This window comes from Dendrobates tinctorius, unplaced genomic scaffold (assembly GCF_039654945.1).
Source record: "Dendrobates tinctorius isolate UK_male_01 unplaced genomic scaffold, ASM3965494v1 ptg000032l, whole genome shotgun sequence".
In the NCBI taxonomy this organism is placed as follows: Eukaryota; Metazoa; Chordata; class Amphibia; order Anura; family Dendrobatidae; genus Dendrobates; species Dendrobates tinctorius.
In genome coordinates, this window is record NW_027361700.1 from 14743724 (window position 1) to 14755000 (window position 11277).

The 11277-nt window shown below is 43.3% G+C and overlaps 1 protein-coding gene across 5 annotated transcripts in view; it reads right to left on the reverse strand.

The window, feature by feature from the left end:
* Positions 1-1702: 1702 nt before the first annotated feature.
* Positions 1703-11277, reverse strand: part of SP2 (Sp2 transcription factor) — a 29089-nt gene continuing 19514 nt past the window's right edge. For 3 of the 5 annotated variants that reach the window (XM_073572445.1, XM_073572447.1, XM_073572446.1), the window contains exons 5-8: positions 3564-3849; positions 3240-3414; positions 2924-3120; positions 1703-2829 (exon numbers count right to left, since the gene is read on the reverse strand). In XM_073572445.1, coding sequence (XP_073428546.1) covers positions 2729-2829; positions 2924-3120; positions 3240-3414; positions 3564-3849 — 759 coding nt within the window. In that variant the 3' untranslated portion in view covers positions 1703-2728. The remainder of the gene's footprint in view (positions 2830-2923; positions 3121-3239; positions 3415-3563; positions 3850-11277) is intronic. The other 2 variants (XM_073572448.1, XM_073572449.1) reach the window with 2 other exon arrangements.

The following is an 11277-nucleotide window of genomic DNA, read 5'->3' on the forward strand; positions in this document are numbered from 1 at the left end:
CCCAAACATCTTTGATGGAGTTTAATCATTGCTCGCTTCGTATGATGTACCACTAAAAATGCATCCACTGTTAGAGTAATCACTGGAGAAGGACATCATGGTCAGAAGAGACAAGACGAAGTAGAACACCAGCAACTCCTCGGTGGCTTGATAAAATCAAGATAACTGCAGAGAAGACCCTGGTGGACCTATCAAGGCTTGCATAACATCGATCTTCATACAGAGAGTTCATCCATCAAGTCGAGCTGAAGGCTGTTAAATAATAAATTTAATATACATTTTTTTCTTTTTATATACAACTTTGTCTACCTGTGACCGCTACCTGAACAAAAAAAAAAATGAACGGCTATTGCTATTATATCTACAAAAGACCAGCCCCCCTACGTCATTCTTTTAGGCTGTGTGCCCACATAGCGTTTTTTAAGCGTTTCCGCTGTGATTTTAAACGCGCAATTCTGCCTCAGAAACGCTTAAATGCATTCCATGCATTCCTAATTGAAAACGCACATGTACCAATGGTGCATTTTTTATCGCTGCGGAATCGCTTAGCGGTAAAAAAACGCAGCATGTTCATTAATATTGCGGAATCGCATTCGATTCTGCATACCATCAATTGTATGGGCAAAAACGCAAAGAAGAACGCATGCTAAAACGCTTGACAAACGCTTAAAAAAGCGTGTCAAAAACCACATGCGTTTTACTGGGAGCAGGGTGTGCGATTCTGCTCAGGAATATTCTGCTTAAGAAATGCTACGTGGGCACATAGCCTTAGTGTTATGCACAGCTATGATCCCTGGACTGCAGAAAAACATATCTTCATAAATAGTGAACTGTTCTGTTTAAAAGGAAAATCCATTAAAAACTTTCTTCTGTTCATAGCTGCACATGAGATCACATTGGTGAATTTTGAACCCAGGCTGCTGCTCATTTCATTTTTGGCAGTATTTCTTTGGATTTCTGCAGTCCCTATGTAAGAATGAATAATAAAGAAAACTTGGCACTCAACTTCTAGAATATTTTTTTGGATTTTTTAATGCAGCCAGAAAATAATATAGATGTTTCAGCCTCACTGGCCTTCATCAATAACAGACAGCAGTAGATACTGCGTCGCTGATGTCTGCACGCTGGCACCCCCACCCATCCAGGTACTATTTGATACAGGATCCATGCCCAGCGCCTAGTGCATGACCAGTCACATTTAAAGTGACTATGGTGTCACTTTTATTATCGCAATGAATGCGATTAACTACTATATTGCAGTCTGTTACTGATGAAGGCCAGTGAGGCCAAAACATCAATATTATTTTCTGGCTGCATTAAAAAATATTCTAGAAGCGCCAAGTTTTCTTTATTATTCATGTATGGTGTGGGGCCCTACTTGAGCACCTTCTGAAGTTGAGCATACAGTGTATTTCCTTTACTTCTATGTAAGAATGAGACTGGCTTAGACATTTCTGCTATGAGTGAACCCCCCTATTAAATATGATTGTCCCGCTTAGTTCAGGACTGAGGGTGTAAAGAGTATGACATAGGGTTCCAAAGATAAAAAGTACACCCCTAATTTATCCCCAATACTAGGTATAACAGGATAATTTTGCCTGGAGTGTTCCTTTTTAACTTTACTGATACTACTCAGATTTCTGTCCTACTGCCTAACATTCACATCCCTGTCTAACAGCGATAAGGGACACTCCACCTTAGATTGCATTTAAAGCATTCTTACTTTATTTAGCCTAAACAAGAGTTAAGCATCAGGATTATGGCAGCGCCTAAGGAGGAGAAACATTGAAATCCAAGTCTACAGAAGAGAAATGGTGTCCGGACCCTCAAATATAACAGTTTTGTAACAATTCCAAAAATAAACTCCATGATAGGTTCACTTTAAGAACCAAAGTAGAACTCAACAACTACTAAGGAGTAAAACTGCACATTTCCATTAGAAATGAACATTCATGTGTCAGTGAGTTATATATATATCTTCTGGTCATGACAAGGGCTTATGGGAAAACAAATGTTCTCAGAGCTTGCACCCGTTATATAATGTGATCATGTTAAATCCCCTCTTTTATTTAAATTATTTATCTGGTTGATCGCTAAAATTGCAAATACAACATATGTCATAGAGACTGACTGGAAAGGAACAATGACTTTCTGGTATAAATAGAAGAAAGTACACGGGGGCTCTACGCTATGGAAAGCTGTGGAAATTCCTGTCCTGACAACAGGTATGAATGCAAGACTAGCACAACTATAATTGAAGCTCTTACACTTAAGAATATTGGAAGAGGGGAGATATTAAGGCACCTTCCTACAGGGAGAGAGCAGTGCAAACATGGGAATGTTTGGCCAAGCCAAATAGCATGGGGCCAGGTAATGTACACACGCTCTCCCCCCAGCAAAATCCTTCATGTTGAACAGCAATAGTAAATCCTATGCTGAAAAGTGCTGAGACACACAGAGCGAATGTGTAGTCCAGATGTGGACACCTTGTTCTCAGTACAGAACTCTAGGTGGTCTTGAAAACTCGACCATCTGCTTGCTGGGCACACACCAGCAGTATGATGACTTCTACAGAGTGGTGATGATCACTAGTAGCATTATTGGGCTTGGAGTCCCACACACAGGACCATGATTCAGGGTAGCCCAAACATATCTGAAGAAGTTCCAACTTAGAACGCAATGGCATCATTTTAAGGGTCCCACAGAGTTAAGTTGGTTTCCACTTGCATTACAGCTTCTTTGGCGCGAGGTGTGTCTTGAAGTGCTTGCTGACATGGTCGCTGCGTGTGAACCTCTTCTGACAGTGAGGGCATTCAAAGCGCTTGTCACCTGTGCAGGGACAGCAGAGTAAAATCAGTATACATGTCATACATGTGGGACAGAGTGCCTTACACGTGCATGCGTGCATACATGCGCCACACACCTGTGTGAGTGCGTGCGTGCCTTTGCAGCTCATCACTGCGGGTGAACCTTTTTGTACAGAATCCCCAATTGCACACGAATGGCCTCTCCCCGGTGTGCAGCCGGACATGGGCTCTCAAGAGTGAAGTCTTGCGAAACGTCCTCCCACATTCAGGGATGTGACACACGTGCCTCTTCCTGCCAGGGGGACCCCACCTGCTGAGAGGTAGAGAGTGTCTCTCCTCAGCACAATAATCCCTCCATCAATCCCTTCCCACCCCTGCCCTTTATTTAACTAGCCTCACACAACTTGATCTCCACTTAGTGAACGCTCTCACCCCTTCTCCCCGTCCTTGCAGTTTGGACAAGTACAGGCCACCCTCCTCCTCTTCTCTCCTGGCTGTAGATCCCCAGACAAGGCCTGTTCCATCTGTAGCTGTATCTGGGAAGGGCTGAGGCCACTGATGGCAACGTTATTACTGGACACGTTCTGCACACTGATTTGCTGCTGCCCTGATTGGATACACAAACACAAGGGTGTGTTGACTCATTTAATAGAAGGATAATCAAGCAAATCATATTAATGTGTTAAATGTTCAGCAGGTAAGGGCAGTAGCTTAGCTTTTTTTTGTTTGGCTACATATTCACATTGGGATATACACCTGCAGCATTGGTGATGGTAACAGGTACTCCTTGCACTGGGACGCCATTGATACTGATAGTCTGTATGCCCTGGGCAGTGGCTGAAAGCTGTGCTGTATTCAGGTTAATGATGCTCCCTGCTGGGGCAATTTTGGCTAAGGACCGCTCTTTGCGAGTGAAATTCTTCTTAGTGGGAGTAGCAGATAGTGTTGATAATGAACCTGTGCTTCCCATGGTGCATGGCTGAGGTGTAGACTCCTGCAACATCACTGCTTGGACATCTCCTGTTGAAGTACGGAAGAAGATCTGTAAAACAGAGAAGTTCACAAAATACAAATTACAAAAAATAGTAGAAATTATACAAAGTAAAAAAATAAGCACTTGATCCTCACTTAAAGAGAACCTGTCAGCAGGTAAAAAGTGTCCAGTGTTTCCTCTTATTGTATTCCCACTGTCTGCCTGAATACACCGGTTTTTGTCTTCTTAAAATCCACTCTACGGCTCCAGAGATCTAGGCCTTTTTATTTAGTGTAAATTGTTATGGTCTATACAAAGGGGAGTGGCTTACAGGATTCTTTGGGGGCGTGTCTCAGCTACTCTGCAGTATTTCCTGTGAGCACCACCCCCTTGTAAAGAACATAAAAATTAGCAAGGAAAAGGCGCCATGTCTTTGGAACCTTATGGATTTTTTTTCAAAAAAACAGAACACTCAGGAGCAGCAGGAATAATATGAGAGCACAAACAACAACATATTACCTGATGACAGGTCCCCTTAACAAAAAATTTCTTTAAAGGGAACCTGTCATCTCGTTTTCCAGCTGTAAGCTGCGGCCACTGCCTTTCGGGGCTTATCTACAGCAGGGTTCCCCAACTCCAGTCCTCAACACCCACCAACAGATCATGCTTTCAGGATTTCCTTAGTATTGCTCAGGTGATAATTGCATCACCTGTACAATGCAAGGGAAATCCTGAAAACATGATCTGTTGGTGGGCCTTGAGGACTGGAGATGAGGAACCCTGATCTACAGCATTCTGTTATACTCAACTGGGGGCGGTCTGGTCCGATGGGTGTCACACATCCGGCGCCTCACATCTTCATGCGATGTCGTCATCTTTCTTGCTTCATGTCATGGCTCCTGCGCAGGTGTACTGATCTGCCCTTTTGAGGGCAGAGCCAAGTACTGCAGTGCACAGGCACTGGGAAAGGTCAGAGAGGCCCAGCCCCTGCAATACTTGGCTCTGCCCTCAACAGGGCAGATCAGTATGCCTGCGCAGGAGCCGCGACACGAAGCAAGGAAGCCGATGACATCGCATGAAGATGGGAGGCGCTGGCTCGTACCTGCAACACCCATCGGACAGGACCGCCCCTGGGTGCGTATAGTAAAACTTGTTTTCCTCATCTTTCAGGGTAGATCGGGGGCTTATCTACAGTATTCTAGAAAGCTGTAGCTAAGTCCCAAAAGGCAGTGGTCGCAGCTCATAGCTTGAAAACGAGGTGACAGGTTCCCTTTAAAGGAACAGTAGTAGGAGATTATTAATGGTTTATCTAAAACTGTAGAATATGTTGAACATTAATAATAAAACAAAAAATTGTGGGATTTCTATGTACACTGGCTGCAAGGTGCAGGGATTTTACAATCCTGTATACAGAATGGCGTGTTTGGAGACGATCCAGTAGAATCAATATTTGTTAAAATGTTTGGAGACATGAACATTATGAAGATATTTTGCAAATAGAAAATAATCTTACTAATGTACAAATAAAATTAGCACAGATTTCAGGCGCCTCCTTCCATCCCTCAGAGAGCTCCTAGTGAGTCAGTCATGTAAGGGGGCTGGCTATCAGGCTCAGCTCATTAGCAAGGCCAGCCCTCTTCTCTATTGCAATCTGGGTTGCCAATTGTCAGTAAATTTATGGACAGTTCATAAAAAGCTGGTGTTTTTCTCTACCGCCTGTAACGTCCAGACGAAAATAAGCACTGTCCAGGATTTTTCTAAATTTTGCCGAAGTTTGTACTGCACATGCGCAGTACAAACAGAAGAGTGGCCAGAGCACTGTACTGCACAAGTTACTGCAGAGCGGGATTCCTGGACACCCCCCCGGCTTCTTAGGGTATGTGCCCACATTGCAGATTTGCCTGCTGATTTATCTGCACAGAATCTGCATCTCTTGGCAGAAAACGCAGGTAAAAATCCACGTGGATTTGATGCATTTGTTCATGCGGATTTGTATGCGTTTTTGTAAGCTAAATAAAGATCTATTATTTAACAAAAAAAAGTTGTGATGTAATTTCTTTGTCCAACCTCTTATTTTGCATACTCCATTGAAGAATAGTTTACACACCTATAGATAGGCAGGGATCCAAAAAATAGGAACAGCACGTTTCTTGTGACAAAAAGAGAGCTATTTTATCTAGCTTTTTTCACAAGAAACTGTGTGCTGTTCCTATTTTTTGAATCCCTGCATTAAGAGGTTTGGTATTTGCCTGTGGGACTCTCTTTTGCCTATTAGATTGTGCTGTTCTAAATTTTCTGTTTCGATAGATAGATCTATAGAGAGATAGATAGATCTATAGATGCTTGACAAAGACTGTGCTGTGAGGTCGAAACGTTGCACCACTTGGTGCTGGATTAAAGTCCACAATTTTTCTTTGAACTGGAGTGTTGCTGAGTTTTTTCCATTTAGATCTAAAGATAGATCTATATATCTACTGCGCAATTTTCTGCGCCAGGGAAGGAAAGACGATGACTGGGGGCAGATATTCAAAGCCTAGGATGGTCGGACCAGGGTTATTGCCCCCCTGGCTACAAATATCTGCCCCCAGCCATCCCAGAAATGGCGCATCTGTAAGATGCGCCAATTCCGGGAATTAGCCTCTGTTATCCCACTGCCCTGTAGCAGTGGCATATGGGGTAATAAGGGGTTAATGTCACCTTTGTATTGTAAGGTGACATCAAGCCCAGTTAGTAATGGAGAGGCGTCAATAAGATACCTATATATTACTAATCCTATAGTTAAGGGTTAAAAAAAGACAGCCATAAAAAAACTTTTAATGAAATAAAACACTACACAGTTTTGCCGTCTTTATTATACGCCTAATTCAGGTGACGCCCTCGATCTCCTGCAAAAACAGAAAGTAATAAACAAATACTCATTGTTTCGACATAGTCCATTTAATAACAAATATCCCACGACGATCTCCCCTGAAGAACAGTGACACTGGGTGATGTCACTGCTCTATAGGGCCTCCCACGATGCACTGAAAGGAGACAATGCCTTCTGCAGTGCATCACTGAAGAGGTTACCTGAGTTTATCCTCTCACTTTACGGCAATGCTGTGTGAGAATTAGGGTTATGGGACCTCTCTCCCGGCAGCGGAGGGATACATCGCGGACGATTACCTCCGCCTGTCAGTTCATCGCGGGAGCCCCTGTAGAGCACTGACATCACCCGATGCCAGTGTTCTACATGGGAGATAGTCGTGGAACACTCGTTATTAACTGGACTACGGTGGAAAGGTAATGGATAGGTTGGTTTATTTTTTTTTTATTACAGGAGATCGAGGGTTTTGGGGACTAGGTGATTGGTGAATATGTACTCTATGTTATATGTTGTGTGTACATGTATGTACTGTATTTTTTTTTTTTTACTACTGAACACATGCATTGTCTGATGGAACTACTTTTACATCATTGGCAATACTATCGCTGTGAGCATACATAGCCAGAGGGGAGCAATATTCCCATCAGACAATGGCTGCTTACACAGACACGCACACAGGGACACACGCAGACTGACACGCACACAGTCTCCGCCCACACACTTCCCTCCTCCCGATCTGAAGCGTTTCTAGCACCCACATCCGCAGATCTTTTTTACATCTGCCGTTTTGCTGCGGATGTGCCTGACTCAATGGAAGTCAATGGGTGCAGAAACGCTGCAGATCCGCAAAAATTGACATGATGCGGAAAAAAACCCGCTGCAAATCTGTGTGGATTTTTCCTCAGCATGTGCACAACAAACACTAATTTCACATTCACTAAAATTGGCTGTGCACTACACTGCGGATTTGATGTGAATCCGTGTGGCCAAAAACGCTGCGGATCTGCAACTAAATATGCAACGTGTGCACACAGCCTTAGTGTGTTCAGCATGATAGGCCTGACAAGTATGGCTGATGTTCTCAGCCAATCCTGTCTCTAGGTTCTTCACTGACTCTGACTGCTGCTTGAACAGCCTCTGAGCAGTCAATACATCTAACAACTTTCCTTCCTTCTGAAAAGTTCTTACAACTGAACTGCCTGACCAATGTTCGCATGAGCTATTACATCAATCCCCCATGTAGCTATCTCAAAACCCTGTACAGAGGCGGTTTTATTGGAAAACCACTGCTCTGGCCCCTTCAGAAGCAGTAGGTGCAGTGTGAATGCTGCCTGAATGGCCAGTGCAGCCATTCCCCAATAAAGCCCCATCAGTACAGGGGTGGTAAGTGGATACAGGCGATGTGATGGCCCATGTTTACATGGGTCAGGCAGCTGTCAGAACTTCTCAGATGGAAGGAGAAGAAGTGTCAGAATCAGTGACTGCTCAGAGGCTATTCCCAGCAGCTATCAAAGGTAGTGAAGAGGCAAAAGACAGGACAGGCTGACAGCTGGAGATCTGGCCAGTAGTGCTGATTGATGGACAGCCAGGAGACTACCAAGATGGAGCTGCTGAAGATGGAAGAATGCACTTGCCAGAGGGACATCATATGTAAGCAATTAAATGTGTACAGATTTACTATTATCTATCTATATTAGGATACTTGTGTGTACCACTTTGTAAAAGTGTAAATATATATATATATATATATATATATATATATATATATATACACACACACACACACACACACACACACACACACATATTATCTGTGCAGAGTGTTTATCTGTGCGTGTATGTGTACTGTGGTTATCTGTGCGAGTGTGTACACACATTGATAACCACAGTGCACTATATACTGTAGATGTATATTGGAACCTGAGTATACAGTAGTACATGTATTTCTAACGGAGTGTGTGTGTGTGTATATATATATATATATATATATATATATATATATATATATACACACACACACCATTAGAAATACAGATACATATATATATATTTTACTCTATTATTTTGGACATCTCAGGGTGCATGGCTTTATCGAGAGGAGTGGAAAATGTCCATAAAGAAAATTGAACTGTTTGTGAATTAAAATAAAAAAAAATTGAATATGAGGTTGGCAACCCAACATATTCAGAGACAGAATTAAACTGGCTTAGTTGATTACAATTATTTGAGCTCGATAGCCAACACTCTTTATCACATGATGACAAAGAGAGAAGGGGATTCGGAGCCCCTCTCAAAACAAACAAAGAAGAACTTAATTATGAAATCAGCATCAAATTGTAATTAAAGTATTATAGTAAGTTGAAATCTTCACCATACAACCCCAAAGCTTTGGATGTGGGATGCAATTTGTGGCAGTTTGTTTGAGTCAAAGCCAGAAACTGGATGAAAGCAAACCCTTAGGCTGTGTGCCCACGTTGCGTGTTAAAACGCACACTAAAAACCGGACTCCTTCCCAGAAATTGCGCGTTTTTTTCCGCACGATTTCACCGCGATTCTGTTTGTGATTTTGCCGCGATTTTCTCAAGCACTTTCCAAGCGATTTGAAGCATCGCTTGGAAAGTGATTGACAGGTTGGTCACACTCGTCAAACATAGTGTTTGACAAGTGTGAGCAGCTTTTTACTATTGATGCCACCTATGCGGCATCAATAGTAAAAGATAAAATGTTAAAAATGATAAAAAAAATATAAAAAAAAAAATCGGGGTATATTTACCTTCCGACGTCCCGCGCTGCCATCCCGGACCACAGTGTTCCCAGCGATGCCTTGCGAGACCTGTGATGACATAGTCTCGCGTTGCTATAGCGATCTCGCGAGACCGCTAGAGTCACGCGAGACTACGTCATCACAGGACCTTGCCGCGAGGCATTACTGGGAACGCTTAGGCCGGGAATGCAGCGCCGGACGGTAAATATACCCCGATATTTTTATTTTTTATTCTTTTTTTTAGAGGGGTATGGTACCCAGGGCCTGGAGGACAGTCTCCTCTCCTCCACACCGTGGGTACCAACCGCACATGAGACGCTTAACTTCCCGCATGGTGGGCATAGCCACATGCGGGAAGTAAGCGATTCTCATGCATTCCTATGGGTGCGGAATCGCGGCAATTCTTTGCGATTCCGCACAAAAGAATGACCATGCTGCGATTTTTTCCACAATGCGATTCCGCCGCAGAAAAAGACGCAGCATTAGCACAGCATGTGCGGAATGCCATAGGAATGCATGGGGGGAGTTCTGTACACGATTTTTAAACGTTTTCGCGCCGAAAAACGCTTTAAAAAAAAAAAAAAAAAAAAAAAAAAAAAAAAAAAAATCGCATCGTGGGCACACAGCCTTAAAGTATAAAACGGATATACTTCTCCTTCCTTCTGGACCCATTTTTACCTTTGGCTAAAAGCTGCAGCACAGCCTTCATGCATGATAACAGCCTGAGACTATGCGCACGACAGCTTTGTTTCACCAGCGTGTCTATTCTTTGTATTTTACACTATAGTGGCTATGAATAAACATTTTAACCATGTTGCTGCACCCTGAAGAAGATAAAAGACTGAACATGTGCACAGAAGTGTAGTTTTTACATTGCTGCACACTATGATCATTTTTAGCTGCGTTTTCTTCAGTGCAGGTGGAATCTAACTGAAAAAGATGCTGTGTGCACATATCCTAAAAGTAACAAAAAAACAGTCCTCCCCAGGTAAACTAATGACAGCCTGTGCTTTGCAAGCGAGTAATAAAAAGAAATTCTTATCTCAGGGATTGATGAAATATCTGAATGTCTGTTAGGGTACCGTTACACTTAGCGATGCACCAGCGATCCCGACAACGATATGGATCGTTGGTGCATCGCTAACTGGTCGCTAGTGAGCTGCCACACAGGCAGATCTCACCAGCGACATAGCAGCGGTCACTACTTACCTGTCAGACGCGGCGATCCTGACGTCCTCCCACCCGCGTCCACGCGTCGCTCGTCGGCGCCACAGGAAGCGCCCGACGAGAAATGATCCAGCACCTTCTCGCGCGACCAGCGATAATCAGCGGGGAAGCGGGTCGGAGGTAAGTATCACATGTAGCGATATCGCTAGCAATATCGCTGCTATGTCACAAAATCGGTGACTTTACAGCGATATCGCAGTGTGTAAAGGGGGCTTTAGGCTACGTTCACCTGTCCAGTAATCAACCTTTAGAACTGATCCAGCAGCAATCCATTTACAAAATAAGTTTCGCAGACAACCCTTTTTGTCCGCCTGAAAAAAAACTTGAGTTCAACTGGATCCGTTTTTTTTTTTTTTTTTAACACTGAAGTCTATGGAAAACGGATCTGTTAAATAGCCGTCTGTTGTTTTCCCACTTGAAAAGGATCCGTTCCACGCTGCCTGAAGAAAATTTAATTTTATTCCCCTTGGCAACGTTTGGCTTCCAGTCACGGTCGAGGGCTGCTGGAGCTAGAGGTGGCTGTAACTGCACCCTCCACACTGACAGCCAGCCCCTATATATAGCTAGCGTCAGTCAGTGTCACTCAGTGCAAATAAAGGTGTGGCTTCCCTTTTCTTTGAAGTGGACATTATATTTTTAT